At 38.0% G+C, this 20,549-nt stretch overlaps 1 protein-coding gene across 1 annotated transcript in view; it reads left to right on the top strand.

The window, feature by feature from the left end:
- Nucleotides 1-1,671: 1,671 nt before the first annotated feature.
- The window catches only part of IL1RAPL1 (interleukin 1 receptor accessory protein like 1), a 582,852-nt gene continuing 563,974 nt past the window's right edge, over nucleotides 1,672-20,549 (top strand). Inside the window, exons 1-2 of the mRNA XM_045855844.1 lie at nucleotides 1,672-1,714; nucleotides 2,198-2,477. Coding sequence (XP_045711800.1) covers nucleotides 1,672-1,714; nucleotides 2,198-2,477 — 323 coding nt within the window. The remainder of the gene's footprint in view (nucleotides 1,715-2,197; nucleotides 2,478-20,549) is intronic.

Raw genomic sequence — 20,549 nt, 5'->3', positions numbered from 1 at the left:
AATCTGGGTCAAGTGACCAGAATAGGACTCTGGTGTTTCAGACAGAGCAGTTAGAAAGACCTCTCTAGGGAGGTAACATTTGGAGGAAGGGAGGGAGACAGGCATGCAGCTGGTTGGTGAACAATGTTGCATGTAGAGGGAACAAAGAGCTCAACAGCTTTAATGGATGTTTTGTGGAGGGGAAATGAAAATTTGTAAACTCAGCCATAGTTAAGTGCTCATTAGATGTTAGATATTATTTTAAGATAAGAAATGTAGATGACTCTGTAGATTACCTGTCCGTGGCTTCTTTGTCTAGTGTACTTCTTCCTTGTTAACTTGATCATATTCCTCCTCTCAAATTCTGCATTATTCATCCTGTTCCCAGATCCTTTAGCTTGCCCTTCTTTGTAATCCTCGGCGAGGTAAACCCTGCTGGCAACACTCAGATGCTACTGCTGTTAGAGGTCCTCTTTTCTTGGGTTTAACCTACAGCCCAGTGTTTGTATTCTGTGAGCTGTCACATTGATTGTCTTGCTAAATATTGGGCAGCTGCCATCTGTAAGCAGGAAATTCACAACATCTGTGTGACGGTGTTAATAGTGATGTACCTGACCTGTGGGGACCTGTTGTTGTTGGTGGTGTGTGTGTGTACACCTGTGTGTGTGCATGTGTGTGTGCAGGGGAGGGGTTGACAAAAAGTGATGTTAAGATGCCCTATGGAAGATGGTGCTTTCAGACAACCCAGAAAACTTACCCGGTCCTCTCCCCCATCAGCCTCATTGCTCACCATGGTTTCTACTTTATCCTTCCCTTGATGCTGCCAGAAATCAGACCCAAGTGACCTCCTCCCTCTGTCTCTGGCTGGGAAACCACTGCCTGAGCTTGACCCACTTTTGATGCATTTCTTTCTGCCTTCTTTGGTTATAAAATATGTATTTCTGATGTGATCAGTGTGGATCCAATCAGAGACCAATGCCACACACAAATTTGAATAAAAGAAATGTTTATAAGGAATTATGAAATGCAAAAAGGTATGGGAATAATGAAGGACTGGGTAGTAAGGAAGATTTATAGACTGAGTGGGTTACACAACAGAAATGTATTTCCCACAGCTCTGGAGGCTAAGGCCAAGATCAAGGTGCTGGCTGATTTGCTTTCTGGTGAGAGCCCCCTTCATGGTGTATAGATGGTCACTGTCTCCCTGTGCTCACAGGCCTGTCCTCTGTCAGCCCCTAAAGGAAGGGAGGGAGAGAGAAAAGGAAGGAGAGATTGGGGAGGGAGAGAACAGGGAGGAGAAGCATGTGTATATAAGGGTTTTGCCCTCATAAACTCTTCTAAACCTACTTATCTCCCAAAGACCCCTCCTTCAAACCCAATCACATTCTGAGTTAGAGCTTCAGCATATAAATTTTAGGACAGCACAGACATTCAGTGCAATACAACTCGAAAGAATAAAAGCTGCTATTACTCCCATGGCTGAGCTACAGCACCCAAGAAAAAGCCCCTCTCTTCCAATCTCCAGAGTGAGTGGCAAACCTCATTGGGAAAGCACATGGCTTGCTGAACAGCAGAAGTCACTGAAGTGCCACCCTGGCAGAACTTGGAAATCTGCCCTCTGGAATATGACACAAACTCACCTTCTAAAGTACCTGGGGAAGCTGTTCATGGGAAAGCGTCTCACATGAGGTTATGCTGAAAAAAAAATTTGACAAGCTGCTGGATACCTGGCACTGTAGGATCTGGGTACCAGTGAGAAGCCTCAAAGTCTGCAAGAGCCCCTCCCCACCCCAGCAAGCATCCTGTGACCATGGAGCAAAACCCTTTCCTCCTGCAGTGTCTCTCCAGCATCCTCTACCAACAGAGCCTCAGGGCTAGCTAGCAAAAGAAAACTATTTCAAAGGGTCAGATCCACTTTCAAAGAAGAGGCAAAAAGGTGGATGCAGGGTAGAAAGGCAATAAACCAATAACCATCACGCTGATAAAACATAAGAATAAGTTCCAGCAGAAGTAAACTAAGTGATTGAATATGTTGTTTGTTAGTACAGTAAATTGCTTCTCAGTGCCATCCTGAGTTTTACCTAGGGCTGCATCCATTGTGCCTGCAATAGAATGTGGTCCAATATCGATACTCAGTGTGTACTTGTTGAAAGAATAATGAATACATAAAGTAGTTATTACATTTTCTCTAATGTTTTCTTTTTTCTTTTTTCTTTAGCTGATGGATGCACTGATTGGTCTGTCGATATCAAGAAATATCAAGTTTTGGTGGGAGAGCCCGTTCGAATCAAATGTGCACTCTTTTATGGTTATATTAGAGCAAATTACTCTCTAGCCCAAAGTGCTGGACTCAGTTTGATGTGGTACAAAAGCTCTGGTCCTGGAGACTTTGAAGAGCCGATAGCCTTTGATGGAAGTAGAATGAGCAAGGAGGAAGACTCCATTTGGTTCCGACCAACGTTACTACAGGACAGTGGTCTTTACGCCTGTGTCATCAGGTACCATTTTAATTCTATCACTGCTGACTCAAACAAGCCACATGCTGCTTTCTTATACTTAAACTTTGCTGCTCTCCCTTTCACCGAAGGCATTGTCTCAATATTTGTGTGTGTTGCTGCTTCCTAAAATTTCGAATCTAAATCATAAAAAGATGGGATTGGAATTTATATTGAGACATTATTTCTGGCTTATGGAGAAAAGAGATACCATCTGGGTATCTACTTATGTTGCCAGAAATTACTAAAGACTATGAAATAAAATTTATAGAGGGGGTGAAATGTCGCAAATCAGATGTAAGCAAAGACTTGTTGCAGAAAGGATGCATAGTTTATTGCTAAATGGGTTGTAACATTTTGTTATTGCCCTTCACAGACAGATAGAGCGCAAATAGCTCTGGTTCACACACATCTGCAGCGATGATTTAGGTAACTTATGTATGTGCACAGCAATAGGAGGACAGCATTGCCGTGTTAGGGAATATGAACATTTTGTTCCACATCTTTGTCTTAACTAAATGTGCTGGGCCAATGCAACAATTTCCCTGGGTCCATCAGGGCCAATACACAATTATTAATAATAAAGTATGTGCCCTTATCCCCAAAGAAACTCATCACACATCCACACATCTTTGTGTGCTTGCAGAAGAGGCACATGTAGTTTGCTTAATGATGATATATTGAAACAGTATCTGTATAACACATTAGCAGTTGTGAGATCTTGGTTTAAGAAGTGAGTCCTTCTTGGACTGTGAATCACACCCAGCATGAATGATCATGGGTGTCATTGGGAAAACATTGGCAAAGCAGGGTATGGGCACAGAGAAGATGTGTTTCAATCTATTTCTTTGTCTTTCTCTCTTTTGGCTTATTAAGGGAAATAAAAGCAAATTTAATTTAGTTCCTTCTCCATTTGGAGAAGCTCTGAGATCGCCTAGTATCTTTTTCAAATCAGAATTCAACTTCCACTTCTGAAATTCTGATTGGCCACTGTCACTCCTCTGCCATAAGGATTGTGCCTCCCTGCATCGTCACCTGTAAGAGTTAACTTTGTCCTGAGTCATGGCTACATGAGTGTTAAGACATTAAAATAGGCCAAAGCCACATAAAAAGGTTAAGCAGAAAATTATGCTTAAGGAAACAGTGGACTGGAACGTGAAACAACAAAATACACCATTTCTTTGGCGGCTCGTTGTTTCCCTTCAGGTCTACCAATCCCTGTATATTCTAACATAACTCTTATTAGAGGTAGAGATTTTGTAGGCATGTTGAGAAATACTTACCATAATAGTATAGTTAAGGACACTGTTTGGACTGGCTGTTCTCACTTGGCTCATACTAATTTGATCGAAATACACATCTGTTGTGTTCCTTTAAAAAAGCATTACGTCTGATTGTTCATGCATGTGTAGAGGTGATTCTTCAAGAGAGGCAAACGTGTGTCCTCATTTATCTGAGATTAGAATTGAGCTAAATGCCCACAATCTAACACTTAATTGCATTATGTGTTGTTGATGGGAAAATAATGAAGCGTTCACATTAGTAATCTGAATTTTTAAATCACTCAGCTTGCAAATCGTGGATGTGTTTATGTATACACTGCGATCCGATGCTCTGAGAAACTGCCTTAAAATGTTCTTCAAATTATAGTTGCAATAAAGAATCTAAGGTCAAAAAGTTTCAAACACTGTGACATTTTCCATATGTTTCTATGTCTACATTTTAATGGGAGGTTAAACTAAAAGGCAAACACCTTAACGTGCATATGCGTCAAGTGGGACTCCAGAGAAAGTGATAACCTTGGCCAAAAATACTCTTACCACTGACATTCAAATACTCCAATTATTGTACTTGGAAGCTAGTCTTGACGTGCTCCTTTTTCCAGTGTGAAACATGGGACTCCAAATCACAAACAGCAGTTTAGGTAGAGCACGGCTTGGTGTCGATGCTGACGGAGCCCAGGCCTGTTACTTGAGTCACTGGCATGTTGGCACAGTGTTAGCTATCAGGCCTCGAAGCTGTCACCATGAGTTTTTAAATAATTCACTTTCAAAGAATTTTAGAAGTTTCAAAATGTTAGCTTGCACTCAAAGGTTCCAGTCTCTCTGATAAGTGGTCTGCGTATTAGACTTACCACTGAAAAGGTTTAATAAGCCTGCTCATGTATAGCTTATTTGCATTTACAACATAATATTTACAATTACATGTTGTAAATAATGGAAATGCCTAAGATTACTATCAGGGCAGTGAATAAGAGCTTTCCTACTCCCTTCTCTTTGTATCTATTCTTGACAGAATAACATCTCATAATTCTTTGCTCCACAGAACCCGGCTTTTTATTCAGTTTTTCTCCTTCTTTAGTTTTTATTTTATTTTTCATGAAAAAGTGAATGAAGGAGCGCTCCATATCATGTATTTTTTTCTTTTAGTGCCATTCTAAAACATAAACTTTTCTTCTGTGCTCCTGACCCAGTTTTTTAAGCCCCTTCTTCAGAGTTATTCTCTGTTAGAAGTTTCATATGTACATTTAAGCATTTTAATGCCCCCACCAAAGGGTAGTGAACTAAGTTTTTGGCACCGTAATTTTTTAATTAAAATTTTTATTTTTGAGGTAGCTGCTGATTTTTATTCAGTTGTAAGAAATAATACAGAGAGATCTCATGAATCCTTTCCCTGGTTTCTCTCAGATGTCCTTCAGTGAATGAATGAATAAACACTGTGGTAACGCCCATATCATGGGACACTGCTCAGCAATAAACAGGAACGAACTGCAGAACGCATGCAATCATTTGGATGCATTCAAAGGAATTAGGTTGAGTGAAAAATTCATTTCCAAAAAGTTGTATACTGTATGATTGCATTTATATAACATTTTGAATGGAAACAAATAGACACAGAGAACAGATCAGTGGTTAGTAGCAGTTTGGCACTGGTGGGCAAGGAAGGTGGATGGGAAGACAAGATCTCCTTGAGGTGACAGAATTGTTCTGTATCTTGACCATATCATTGGCAGCATCCCAATTATGATATTGCACTTCAGTGTGGTACAATTTTACATTCCCACCAGTAATATAGGAGTGACCCAGTTTCTCCATATCTTTCCAGCTTTCAGTATTGTCAGTAATTCATTTCGGTGTATCGTGATACCTCATTGTGGTTTCAATATGCATTTCCCTAATGGCTAATGGTGGTTAACATGTTTCCATGTACTATTTCACCATCTCTGTCCTCTTCAGTGAAATGTTTGTTCAGACCCCTTGCCTATTTTATAATTGTGTTATTTGTGTTCTTATTGTTGATTTTGATGATTTGTTAAATATATTCTAGATAATTGCCTTATTTTGCATATGTGGTTTGCAAATATTTTCTGTCCACCTGTAGTTTGTTTTTTTATCCTCTTAATAGGATATAAAATTGCAGAACAATTTTTTTTTCATTTTGATGAGGTTTGGTTCATCATTTTTCCCACTTAGGGATCATGCTTTTGGTGTGAAGAGTGCTTTGCCTAGCTCTAGGTCCTGAAGATTTTCCCTTTTTAATTTTTTTTTTGCCAAAAGTGCTATTGCTTTACATTTCAATTTGTCTCTCATCCATTTTTAGTAAATAGTTGTATATTATGTAAGATTTGTTTAAGTCAAGATACAGCTTTTTGGATAGGTGTCTGGTTACTGCAGAACGATTTGTTGAAAACATTCCATTTCCATCATGGAATTACTTTTGCACATTTATTCAAAACCAGTAGGACATGTTTATGTGGGTGTATTTGTAAATTCTTTATTCTGTACCTTTGATCTACATGTCTATCTCTATCAGTACCACTCTGTCTTTGTTAGCGCCCTTTTATAGTGGGACTAAATATCAAGCAGAGTGAGTTCTCTCACTTTATCCTATTTTGTAAAGATTGCTTTAGCTGTTGCTGGGATTTCCCTTTCCATATAAATTTTAGTCTAACTTTGTCAATGTCTGCAAAGGTCTTTACTGGAATATTGATAGGAATTGCATTAAAACTCTAAATCCATTTGAAGAAAGTCCTTACCTTTACTGTGTTGAATTTCTCAATGCAGTCTTTGATTTCTTCATTGGCATTTTGTAGTTTTTGGCATACGACTCCTGTACATGTTTAGTTAAAGTTATACCTGAGTGTTTCATTTTTCTCAGGTGTGTTTGTAAATGGTAGTATCTTTTTCATTTTGTTTTCAGCGTGTACATTGATAATACTGTCAGAAATGTGATTGATTTTTGTGTGTTAATTTCTTTCTAAAAACATTTTTTCAAATGACATATAATGTGTTCTCTCCAATATCTAATTCCATTACCCAAGTCTTGATTTTCTCTTTAGAGACTAAACAATGCTTTCTCCTTGAAAGTACATATTAAGCATCTATAAAGGTACTTAGTGAAATCCCTTTGCTTAGTCATCCATTTAACAAACATCTACTGATCACTAAGTAATACTCTAATGCTAGGATTACAATGATATTTTTTAAAACAGTTTTTACCTTCAAGTAGTTTACATAAGGGAAAATGTAAGTGTGCAGCAAATTGTTATAGATACTATAATCATAGCTTAAAATACAATGGGCTTTCACCAAGATGGAGTAACCCCATTCTTCCTTGTTCTCCCCCCCAAAAAAACCTTGATATAATGTCACAGACAAGCATTCAAAGTCTGTGAAAGGTGGGAAGGACTGTATAGGTACCTCATGACTCGAGGAATGACATGACCATAGTGTTGCAATTGCCATGCCAGATAATGTTGGCACAATCTTCTGTCCCCTGCCTGCCAAAGTGGCTGCAGCAATATGATCCCCTGCTGTGAAATGGTCAGCACACCTGAGTGGGGCTGATTCTCCATCCTTTGATTGGTGTGCAACTAAGGAGCCTATTCCTCAGCAAGAATAGTGTCAGTGGGGTCTAGTAGCAACCTGAGCCTCCATCCCTGCCTGGCAACCACGAGAACACCTGAGGCACCGTGAGTCCAGAATAGTCACTGCTAAGCTTCACTCTTCCTTCCTGGTATCAGAGGGGCTCAGTGGGCAGCAAAGCTCCACCCTGTACAAGGCAGACCGAGGTGGTGGGAGGCAGAGCCAGCTGGTAGCCAATTTCCCACCTTTCCTCTCTGTGTCAGCACAGCCCAGCAAAGAGTGAGCTTATGCCCCCTCTGGAGGCACAAGACATTGTGAATCAACGCCACACTGTCACCAGGAATGTCAGCAGGGCTGAGCAGGAAGCAGAGCATACACAGCCACTAGGCCCTCATGTTGCATTTCACCAGGAGGTTTGCTTGCATAAAAGAAAAAAAAAGATTACATAGTATTCACATTCTCATAATGTCTAAAATGCGCAGGATACAACTTAAAAAACCCACTGGCCATAACATGAGTCAGGAAAATCACAACGTAAATGAGAACAGATAATCAATAGATGCCAACACTGAAATGAATCTGAAATTGGAATTCTCTGACAAGGATTTTAAAGCAACCATCACAGTCCTGTTCACTGTGGCTTAGTTGGTTGGAGTGTAGTCCTGTAACTGAAAGTTTGGGGGTTCGATTCCCAGCCAGGGCACATACCTAGGTTGCGAGTCTGTTCCCCAGTCGATGTGCATCAGGGAGGCAACCAATTGATGTTTCTCTCTCACAGTAATGTTCTCTCTCTCCTTTCCTTTCTCTCTGAATGCAATGAAAAAATGTCCTCAGGTGAGGATAAAATAAATAAATAATAAAAATAAAGCAACCATCATAAAAATACTTCAGCAAGTAACTATAAAATCTCTTGACGCAGATGAAAGAAATGGGAAAATCTCAACAACGAAATGTAAGTTACAAAAGAGAAACAAACAGAAATTGCAGACCTGAAAAATACAATAACCAAAATAAAGACTCACAGGGTGGGCATAATAGTAGAGTGGAGATGATGAAAGACAGTGTGACTTCTTTGCTGCTTCACTGAAATTTTACTTGCAAAGGCCAAAGTACTTCAAAATGCCAGATCCTCTGAATATCTCTTGATTTTCTTAAAACTGATATTTACCGCTTCGACTCTTAGATAGATACGCTCCGATAGCTAGCTCAGTAAGTTCCTTAGGATCCTCTTCCTTTGAATTTTTCTTAGATGGTAGCGTTCACCAGAATTTTGTTTTCTCCTGTCTCTGTTTTGCTACATCAGTTGTTCTCAGTTTTGCTGCATGTGGAACTATCTGGGGAGCCTTTCAAAATTGTTGCTGTACATGTGCTACTCCAGATAGTTAAAGACAGATACCAGATAATTCTATTGTGCAGCCAGCTTCAGAATCACTGCTTCCTGGTTTTTCTTATTTATTCTAGTAGTTTCACTTATTAAATATCTATTGATGACTGAAAAAGCCATTCCAAATCTTTCGGCAAGTACTAGAGGTATATTTCCTATTTCCTAATCGTTCTCTCATCCTGTTTGTCCAAGAGGCAAAATCTATTTTCACAACTGACTTCAACAAGCCTATCTCTTTCTCCAATGATTCCTCCTTGCTTAGTAAGTAGGATCACCATCATTTCAGTGGTGTGGGAAGTGACAGTTTCGCATGTCACTTCAGTGGCATGGGAAAATGATGGGAAACAATTAAACTTGTTTCCTTCATCTTCCTTACCTTGCCTTAATTGCTTACCAAGGTCTGTACAATTTACCTTAGATATGCCTTTGGAGTTTATTCTTTCTTGCTCATACCAATGTCCATTCTCTCGGTGAGTAAAATGTCTTTTTTTAATTTTTAAAATTAATTTCATTATGTTTCAGTTATGGTTTACATTCAACATCATTCTGTATTAGTGTCAGAGGCACAGCAAAGTGGTTAGCAAATAGTGTGCTTCACAGAGTGGTCCCCCGCTGCTTCAAGTACCTGCCTGGCCCCATACATAGTTCTCACGTTATTATTGACATGTTCCCTACGCTGTACTTTACATCTTCATATCTTCTGTAACTACCAGTTAGTACTGCTTAATCCCTTCACCTTTTTTGCTCAGCCCCCAAACCCCTTCCCCTCTGACAGCTGTCAGTGCATTCTCTGTACTTATGCAGTGTCTTCTTAATTGGTGTCCCTCTCTCCAGGTTGTTTCTATTTTTGTGACTATTCCACACTGCTGCAGAATTATACGTTTAAAAGACAGATTAATTCCTCTACCTAAAAGTCTTTGATGGGCCTTATTACTCAGCAAAAATGAAGTCTGAAGACACTGCTTGTCCCTTTAAAACCCATCTTCAACCTTTCATTGCAGACTCATCTGGTGTTTTTCTCTGCAGGAACTTCGTGCAGGGTTCTCACCATGCTTCTTGCTGTTTGCAGATGCAAGTCTGAATTTTACTTAGTGTTTCATTCTTTGTTCCTTCATCCAAAATTCCATTTTTTTCATTGCCTCTTTGAGTAATAGTTGTTTCTTGAAGAAGATCCAGTATATGATTACCATCTTTCTACCTTTCCCAAATTGTTCCAAAGATAATTGTTTCAGTCATCTGCTGTGGGAGGAAAAGATCCCCAAATGAAGGGGCTTAAAACAACAACCATTATGTTTGAACTTGATGCTGCAACATGGATGGGACTCTGCTGGGTGATTCTTCTGCTCACTTTGGCTATGGTCGCTTGAGGCAGGAATCCAGTTAGATACAGATGTGGCCGAGCCTGTCTCTTTCTCAATGAATTCTCAGGGCCTCCCTTTCTCCACATGGTCTTTCATCTGTCTTCCCTTCAAGATGCCCAGATTTTTTTTTGTGGTGACTCAGAATGTACAGCCACATATCAAGCATCTGCTTGCATCACACTTGTGAATATCCCATTAGCCAAGTCTACAGCTAACAGGGAGGTGACTTTACAGGTGCTTGAATACTATGAGATGGTTCATTGGTGAGACCACCAAAAAAAAAAAAAAAAAAAAACCCAGTCCAACAGAGTCTGCCCTTAGGCCCCTAATAATCTGTGGCCTCATTTATTCAAAGTACACCTACTCCATTCCTATCCACCCCTAAAGTCTTATCTTATTATGCCATCAGGGTCAGGCTGGAAGTCCTGTATCTCATTAGCTATATCAGCTCTGGGCATGAAAGGGGTTCTTCATGCTTTTAGTTGCCTGAGTACAACTGGCTTAGGAAGGGCTCCTTAATCCAGAGCTCTGTGAGCTAAAAAGGTAGCTAACCTTCACACACCCAACATACAATGGTTGAAAGAAGTAAGATAATGAATTAAATAGGCCCATTTAAAATGGGATGGAGTTGGGGATGAGATATTCAGAGCGGATATTCAGGGCATATTGACTGGCTCAGAGCAGTCACTGGCACATAGCAATTCTAAAATCCAGCTGGACTCATGTCACCAGTTTGTAGATTAGGGTCCAGTTCTGCCTGCTAGGAGTGGTTTTCTGTGGCCCTTGGGCTCATCTTTTTTTTCCATAGAAATTTGAGGACTCAGAAACCTCTGTTTAATTTGAATATCATCTGTCTCATTTAGTACAATAAAAGCTAGTATGATTCTTTAAACTGCTTTGAGCCTTTTATGTGTTAAACTGTAATCAACTCCATTAAGCAGAAACCATACCCACTGATATTTTTAAGAGGGATGTCTCTCTACTTTGGTGTTAAAGTCAGGGTGCTAGAAGACAATGTACCAAAGTTTCTTAGATACCCCTTTGTCTGGCTTGTCTTAGGGTATGCCTCATTGACCCTCTTAGCTACATTCTGTGTATGGTAGAGTACGCATGGTATCCCAATTTGCTACTGTTGGTATGTTTTCTCCTCTGAATCAGTGTGGGATAGTGTTTGTCACAGAAAAGGCATCTGAAAAAGTTGCTGAATGGAATATTTAGTGACTAGAGTTACTGTTCTTAGACTACATTGTGAGAGACACTGCTGTAGCCAACATTATGCCATTTTCTGATTCTTATATTTTTCCATGAGAAAATAAAAGAGTTCTATTTCTGGTGATATCTCTTTCTGAAACTAACACAAATAATGGACTTATTATATTACATCATGATTTTTTAATATTGCAAAGACAGTTTGTTTTATTCTCTTTCTGCAATATATCTTCCCTGTTACCAGATGGAAATGGAGAGTAATACTATTTTAGGCCTTAAAGATAATTATAGTATAAATAATTTGCCATTCATTTTAATTGATATGATAGAATGTAATTTTAATATTTACTGTTGTTTTATGTGCTTATTATTTAAAATCAAGTCACTCATGGATCAAAGGATAAAGACCATCAGCCTCCTTTTAGAAATTATTAAAGATTTATACACTAAGGAGTCTTCTTAATTTGTTCAGGGCAATCAAATTCCATATAAATGTTTTATATCCTACCCAGAAATTTTAATGACCCTATGCATATATGTTGCAAGGACCTAAACTAGTTCCACAGTCTTGGTTTCCTAATTGTTAAACTACCTTTCTTAATTGGAACCAAAGTATACCCTTGAAAATATCAGGTGTAATTTATAGGTTATAAAAAATCCAATTAAACCTACATAAGGTAATCCTTTAAAAAAAAACCATATGCAATTGAAAGTCTTTAAAATAAAGTTTCATGTCTGGATGCAGATTCTCCTTTGGATGAGAAGTTAAAATTGGAGAACTGCCCATCGGGCACTCTTTCTGTGCCCTTTTAATGAGAACCTGTGTTTCTTGCCATGATGGACTTGGAAGAGATTTTGCAGTTGTGTCATTTTCATAATGCTTGGAAATCATGCTGAAGTGGTAGATCAACCTAGAACAGAGACTAAGTTTAGCCTTCTTTCCATGTTTGAGACATGAAGGCGTTTTTCTAAAAGATCTAACTATTTTTGTATAGGGCATCAATGAACCAGATTGCTATCTTTCTGAATGCTTTCTTTTCAGAAACAACAAGCCCAATTGACGGAAATAAAAGCCAAGAACTGTGTGAATTGCCTATTCGATTAACTGATTTTTAACTAAGAAGATAAAACAAATTCTGCTGGTATGATGATAGGGTAGTTTCTTAGGTAACTGGATTAAGGAAAGCTTTGTCTTATCTTCCTAAGTCCTGTAAGACAGAAAGCTTTGAGAACTCTTTGAAATCTGTCATGTCATGTTCAGGGAAGACAGAGACATGATTTTTTTTTCCAAAAAAGTCTCAATGTAATATGAATGAGTCAGGCAACTGAGAAAGATACATTTTTCCACTTTTTTTTATTGTTGTTCAAGTACAGTTGTCTCCATTCCTCCCCACCATCCCCCCCCCCCCCCCCGCAATCTCCACCTCCCACCGTGATCCTACCCCCCTTGGTTTTGTCCATGTGTCCTTTATAGTTGTTCCTGAAAACCCTTCCCCCTTTTCCCCTCATTATCCCCTCCCACCTCCCCTCTGGTTACTGTCAGTTTGTTCTTAATTTCAGTGTCTCTGGTTATATTTTGCTTGCTTGTTTGTTGATTAGGTTCCACTTATAGAAAGATATATTTTTTAAAGCTATTAGGTACACAAAGTTTAATTTTGAGTACTTTTATATTTTTGTTTTTTTTTAATTTTAAGTAAAATAAATCATTATGAGCCTTTTTTGATCATGGATATAACATGTACATTTATCATATTTCACAAACATTACTAAAAATCTATAATATAACATAATTGGTCATTATCATGAGGAAATAGTTAAATTGCAAAAAAATATGTGCCAGGCATGCAGGTCACTGATAATCCAGCATAACTTTATTGGTGGTTGTTTTGTACTGTAATTTTAAATTTTTCTTTATTTGTAAAAAATATTCTCCAAATAAAAGGTACCATATTTTGCCACATATAATGTATACATTTTAATATATACAATGTACCAACTGCTAATGTTGGTACAGTGAGCAAAGATAAATTGAATAGCACTAAGAAGTCATAGCAGCCAATCAACAAAATTTAGGAAATCTGAACAAGTTGAATATGAAGTTAAGATTATCCAAGGCTCTTTCTAAGTCTTATTTTGCCTGTAGTCCTCAACTAAAAATATGAACAATAATCTGCATGAATGTACAGAGGACAATAAAAGGACGGCTTGTTCTTAGAAGAACTCATGAAGGGCCTGTGATTTGAGCAGTACTTTGGAAAATAAATACACGGCTAGGGAAAATGTAATGGAGAGAGGTGTCCCTTTCAGAAAGGTCTTGTGAACACTAGTACAAAAGAAACAAAAGTAAGGTCTAGAAGATGCCCTGACTGGTGTGGTTCAGTGGGTTGGGCATCATCCTGCAAGAATGTTGGTTCAATTCCTAGTCAGGGCACATGCCTGGGTTGCAGGCCAGGTGGCCAATTGGGGGCATTCGAGAGGCAACAGATGGATGTTTCTCTCTTTTCTCCCCCCTCCCTTCCCCTCTGTCTAAAAATAAATAAATAAAGCCTTTCAAAAAATGAAGAGGCTTTTTAAAAAGATCTAGAAGGGGATTTGGAAACTTTGTCTGTAAAAAGCTAGGTGGTGAGCATTTCAGTCTCTGTCGCAACAACTCAGTGCTGCTGTTGTACCGGATCAGAGCCATGCCATATATGAACCAATGGGGGCGGCTGTGTTCCACTAAAACTTTATTTGCAGAAACTGGTGGTGGGATGGATTTAGACTGCAAGCTGTAGTTTGCCAACCTCTATTCTAGAAAATGCTTTGCAAACTGCAAATAGTTAAGCCAACAATAGAAACTGCTATTGTTATTAAGGGAAAAAAGCCACAGTCTATTCCTAATAAAATGAGTAGATCATTTTTGTTGGAAAAATGTTTTTTTTAAGATTATGGCAATAAGGATAACTATAAAGAAGGGTAAAACAGATGCTAAGAAGTAAATAAAGGTGTCAAGCAGGAAATGGGAAACTGAAAGCAGTTTTTTCTGGAATTACCTTGGAGCAAGTGTGTGACATTTAGAGAAATTAGAACATGGAATACAAGCAAGAAGTTTCTGCAATAATAAAGGTATGAAGCAGTGGGGACTATGGTGACAGTATTCATGGTACGGACAACAAGGAGAAGAAGATTCAAGATCACTTTTGGACATTAAAAATATATCAGGATGATATTTGATTGGATATTTCGAGCTTGATTTGATGTTGCCATGGGAAACAAATAAAAGGTAAAGGGATAGCAAGAGGCACATCTTAAAGCTTTCCCTGTACAAACCTGAACTTTTTCACCAAAAAATTCTCAGGGCCTTGAGAAATCAAATTGCTTTGACTTCAAGCCATTACACTAGGAACTCTTAAATAGAATTACCCCATCATTGCTTTTCCCAAAGTATTTGAATGAATAAAGGGAGAAGTCTGCAGTCCTACAAAGTCCTTATATTCATCTTCCCCAAATCTTAGGTGAACAATCAGTATGAATTTTCTCATCAGTTCACTCTGGCCTACATTTCTGCAAGTTTTAGTGGCATTTCTGGCTTGCTGGCAGGTTTCCATTTAGTAACTGCTTTATGATATAGAATCTGAGGTTATAAAACAAAAACTTAGAAGAGGTAATTGAATAAGCGTTTAACTGATTTCATTATGTTTCACAATTATAGATCCGGCACTAGCCATTTTTCCCATGAATGTCATAAAAGACAGTCCTATAAGAGAGTCAAGGTTATGGAGTGGGTGAATAACATTTGAAGTAAGATCTGGTGGTTTCAGGAAAGTGTCTTGTGTTGTCCAAAAGCCAAAAAACAAGCAAACACATAAACATCATTGTAAAGCAATAATACAAGTTACACTTCATAATGTAGAAAAGCAGCTTAAGCAAGACCATTAATTCTCTCATGTAAAGTAGTTGGGAGATAGGCATTTCTGAATTGGTATAAAAGTTTCAGGGTTTGGCTAGGTCCAGGCTGCAAAGCTTTATACTCTACCATTCCTAGCATGCGTCTTCCATTCACCCGGTTACTCCATGGTTCTAATGAAACAGAAGAATGGAATTTTTAACATTGTGTCATGTTAAATGATCACACATGGATCTTAGCCTTTGTTTTCAAATGGTAATGTCAAGCCATTCTAGGCTATTTCTTAGAGTATCAACTGCTCTAGATATTTAGCCTAGAATCATGTAGTGTAGATGTGGAAAAGATAATAGACCACAACATTGATATTTGGAGATACTGAAAATGAATCACGATCCCCTGATTCCACAATCACTGACAAGCACACAAATTGATTTCTTTTTTTAAATTTTCTTGAATTTCTTTTTTTTTAGTTTTTTTTAGATTTTATTTATTTTTAGAGAGGGAAAGGAGGGAGAAGGAGAGAGAGAGAGAAACATCAATGTGCGGTTGCTGGGGGCCGTGGCCTGCAACCCAGGCATGTGCCCTGACTGGGAATCGAACCTGCAATGCTTTGGTTTGCAGCCCGCGCTCAATCCACTGAGCTACGCCAGCCAGGGCAAAAAATTGATTGCTTTAACAAGATTTTATAATAGGTGGTGTAAGTTCTGAGTATCTTGATGTTGGTGCTCACCCCACACTATGTATATAGTGTATATGGAACCGTAACATTGTACATTTTACAATTACATTTGTCAACTACTCCTCAGTAAAGTTTTCCAAAAGGTTTTATAATTGACATTTTTGTGATATTTCAGGCAGACCTTCCCCTATTTGCTTCCAATAAGTAAAGTTTTTACACAATTACCATTTCAATTTGTTTTTGGTGGCTATTGTATTTGGAAAATGATTAAAATAATCTGACAACTAATTTTTACCCCATCTATCTTAAATATTGAGCACTAAGCTGTCTTTCTGGTCTTGACTCTATAAACCAATCCACTAAATGGTAAACTAGTCATTAATGTGCATGCGAACAAGAATATTATTTGTTATAAAAAAGTTGGGGAATTAGTTGCATCTAAGTAAATGTGTTTGATTTGGCTAGGAATTCTTCATACTGCATTCATTCTGAATTGAATGAATTTCCCAGTACGTTAATAAACACCTACTCTGCACCCATTACTGGGCTAGCCATTGGGAGCACAGCAGTGAATTAAGGCAGAGTGGGCTTTTCCTGGAGCTGGAAGTCTATTCAGGAAAAAAGCCTTTGACACAGTAATTACTTGTGCCCTGGATATAAAACTGAAAGCAAACAATTTAAAGAAAACAAACAAAAATTCATAGACACAAACAACAGTGTGGTGGTAACCACACCAAAGGAGGTTGGGGTAGTAAAGGGTAAAGGGAGCCCAATATATGGTGACGGAAGATGACTTGACAGTGGGTGGTGGGCTCACATGCAGTATACAGGCCATGGAGCATAGAAATGTACACTTGAAACCGATATAATCTTATTAACCAATGTTACCACAATAAGGAAAATAATAATAATAATAAAGAATGAGAACAGAGTACCTTAAGATCAGCTAATAGGCTGACCTAGCCCACCTGGTGTACAGGCTCGGCCTCAGAGCTGCACTTTCCTGGCTGAAATCCTACTTTTTCTGGGGTTACACAGTTTCTAAGGGGTGTGCCACAAAAGGGAGTTTGAATGGAATTCATCCCCAGAACCTCAACTTCCATATGTACTCTATTGCTTAGTAACTCGCAATGGCACTTCTTTCACTTTACCAAAAAACATAAACAAAAAGAAAAGCGTTCCAAATTGCACTATGCTGTATTGCCCCACATGCAAATGGACTTAGCTGCCAAACAAAGGGATCGTTTGAAACATTAGTTTGAAGAATAAAGGCCACTTAAACTTACAAGTCTTCCTCTTCTTCCTTACAGTATTTCTGATAACTTTGAAGCTTAATCCAAATTCGTATCTTCTCAATTCAGAATAACCAAAGCAAGATATAGTAGTGATACTGATTTAAATGCAATTGGAATGTTTTATTGAACTATCATATTTTTAAGATGCTTTTGATGAAACTCAGGAATAAATTGTATTTGATTTCTATCATGTTTGATGTGCATTAACTTCCTCCAAAACAGTTAAAAAGCCTATTTCATCAAATGATGCCATGAAATAAAATATGTATTACAATTATCTTATTTTATTTTGGTAATACTTAATATGTTTTCCCTCCAATAAATAAATAAGAAGGACTTACCTTAAACTTCACAAAATATAGATATCAATTTAAAACTCTTTAAGAGTTTTCCTAAAATCTTCGAGGGGAAATATTACCCTCTCAAAAACCACCAACAAAAACCCTTGAAAATTGCTGCTCACTGTTTCTCAAATTATGGTCTGATGTGTAATTAGATGAAAAATCACCCAAGGTACTAGTTTTAAAAATGTCCTACAATGAACCAATGTTACCCAATAAATTTAACTTTAAAAAATCAGAAAAAAATATCCTGGATCCTACCACATACCCATTAAAGCAGAACTTCTGGGGAAATAAGGACAAAAAACTGATAGTTCAACATGTATCTTGCTTTTCTTATCCACATTAAGTTTTAGAATTTATTTTCAAGTGCTAATGGTCCATTTAAGGGAATTACAATATTTCATACATATTCAGGAATAACAAGGTGCTTTATAAAATAGTAAATGTATAAAGAGTCTCCTGATGGAGGACATCCAGCACCTGACATAGTTCCCAGCATGCAGTAGATTGAAAGTGAATGAATACAAGTTACATACCTCCTTCTAAAATATTAGAAGATTTATCATAGAGGGTGCCTCTTCCCTCTGAAATGTTAAAGATGTACTCTGTAGCTAGTGCTTTTACAAAGGCTATTTACCTCTTCATCTAAATTTAATTTACAATGGAGTCATAGGTAGTAAAGACATAGCAGGGTGCCTTCCAGATTCCACTGCTGTGATCTTCGAATGAATAAACCCTGTGGATTATTCAACCTTCGGAAACTTCTTAATTAAGGAAAGCAGTAGCGTGCAGAGGAACAGCCTGTGTGTTAACCTTGTTGACACAGTGTAGAAATCCCATGTAGATGTCTAATACAAAAGAATGAAAATGTTCTAGTCCCTAAATTGGAATTTCCAAGTGATTGTACCTCTAATGAAAACTGCTGCCATGGATTTCAGGACAAAGGCTCTGATGTACAAAGTAAAAATGTGAAAATAGCAAACTTTCGTGATCTCTGAATGTTGTTTTTATTAGTTAGGTAAGTATGACAGCTCTGTCTTTACCCTAATAGCCCCCTGGAGGAAATAGCATTTTTGTTTGTCGAAACAGTACTTAATGACTACTCTAAAATTAGAGTTTAAGACCTTTAACTCTGGAATGCAAATCCCTATGTCCTTGACTCTGATGTTTATCATGAATATTAATTTTCTATCTTAATGTCAAGCCACGAAATTTTTATATATTTTCATACCTTTCCCTTGACAATTTTGGTAATTGCCATAATTTCCTCATCAGCAAGGTTTGTTCGTAGCTTCCCTGGTTTAAGGAGGCCGTAAAACGGGTGTCTCTGAATTCTCTCTTTTGTGTCTACGTGAGAGGCCTGTAGACTTATTTGCTCTCAGCAGTAACTGGACCCCTGATGTTAAAAGAATTATAGTTTCCATTGGTGCCTTTACAAGATAAAGGACTCAATGTAGTTTTGTTATTACAGGTTTTAATCATTACTTTGGGATTACTTTCCAGTTAGGTGAGATTTATGCCCACTTCTCTGGACCCTTTCTCTGTCCCTCACATAAAAATAGTATTTGCTAGAAGATATCTATAATTTTCTTTCAAGTTGACTCATTGCTAGTATCTGATCATCAAATATCAGGTTATATATGTTCAAATGGTATATCAGTATCTAACAATCAAATTATTTAAATAGTATATCCACAGACATACCTCTGTTCATAAACACCCATATACATACTTTTTAAATACATGCAATTCAAGTGGAATATTGTTCTCTTCTGTTTATTTGTACTTTCAACAAAGACTTAATAAACACCCACTAAGCATCAGATCTGCATTTTTGTTTAGGGAGAGGAAGAAAAATGGAAAGTATACAAACTGGCCTGAAAACAGCACAATCAACCAGGAAGGAGAGACTCATAAAGAGTGATCCATGTGTATCACTCTACGGCCAAGGCTGTTAGAGACCTACTGACAAAGTGCTATTGCAACCTGGAGTGTTCAGAGATGGGCACACAGAACAGGGTACATTGTGGCTGTGCATGAGATGGAAGTTTCTTGATAGAGAAATGGAGAGGACATTTTATTTTACATAGTGGAAATAGCACAATGCCAGCCCTGGTAATTTGGGAAAAGGTTCTGTGAAAGGGAAGAACCCCAGATGTGTGTGGTCAGACCGAAGAGTGAAAGATGGTACATGGGAAGATACAGAAGATGCCAGAAAGTAAACTTGTGGATAGATTTGAGAAGCATTTGTGGATGGAATCCCAGGCTTGGTAGTTTGATTTTGTTCCTTAGGAGGCTGATCCAGTGATCCAGGATGGCCTAAATGCCATAGAAAACATTATTCTGGATATTTTAGTCATCCAGGTAATTGTTTAACAAATTAGTTTTCAGAGCTCATCTTATCCAGGCAACAGCTAAGAATCAAAGGCAGTCTTCATTCTCAAGAATCTTAAAGTCTTTTGTGGGAGAAAATTAATGAAGTCAACAAATAATGTCTAATATGAAAAGATAATCAGAGAGGAAAGAACAGAGTGGAATGGGTGTAAAGATGAGGCATATAATTCAGAATAAATATCAGGAAGGCTTCCTGAAGCTAAGTGTTGAGCGTCTTGAGTTCTGACACAGGAATATAACTTAGCTGGAGGAAAAGGGCGGGGGTTGGAGGAGATCCTAGGTGAGAAAATAGTATAAGGCTATAATCATCATACATGCCTTCTAATCTTCAATGACTATAACAAAGTGTCTATGGCTTGGGTTGTTTCAAGAAAGAGCTATGGAAGTAGGAAGGGATCAATTCACGCACTGCATTTGCAAAACGAAAGAGGTAAACTTTATCCTAAAAAATACAGGAAGTCGATGAAGGATTTTGAACAGGTGGATGGCAAAATTAGATTTGAGTTTTAGGGAGCTCAGTTGGCAGCAGTGTGTGTGGAAGTTGACTGGAGGCTCTAGAATAGCATCTAACTATAGGGGTGTCTCAGACTGGGCTCCCCGAATCACACACCCTATGTGAGCATCACTAGAGAAACGGTGAAGTCATATGAGGAAAATA

The sequence above is a fragment of the Phyllostomus hastatus genome, unplaced genomic scaffold, assembly GCF_019186645.2.
Source record: "Phyllostomus hastatus isolate PE091 unplaced genomic scaffold, TTU_PhHast_1.1 phas_scaffold_12, whole genome shotgun sequence".
Taxonomy (NCBI): Eukaryota; Metazoa; Chordata; class Mammalia; order Chiroptera; family Phyllostomidae; genus Phyllostomus; species Phyllostomus hastatus.
This window is presented reverse-complemented; position numbering and strand designations above follow the sequence as displayed.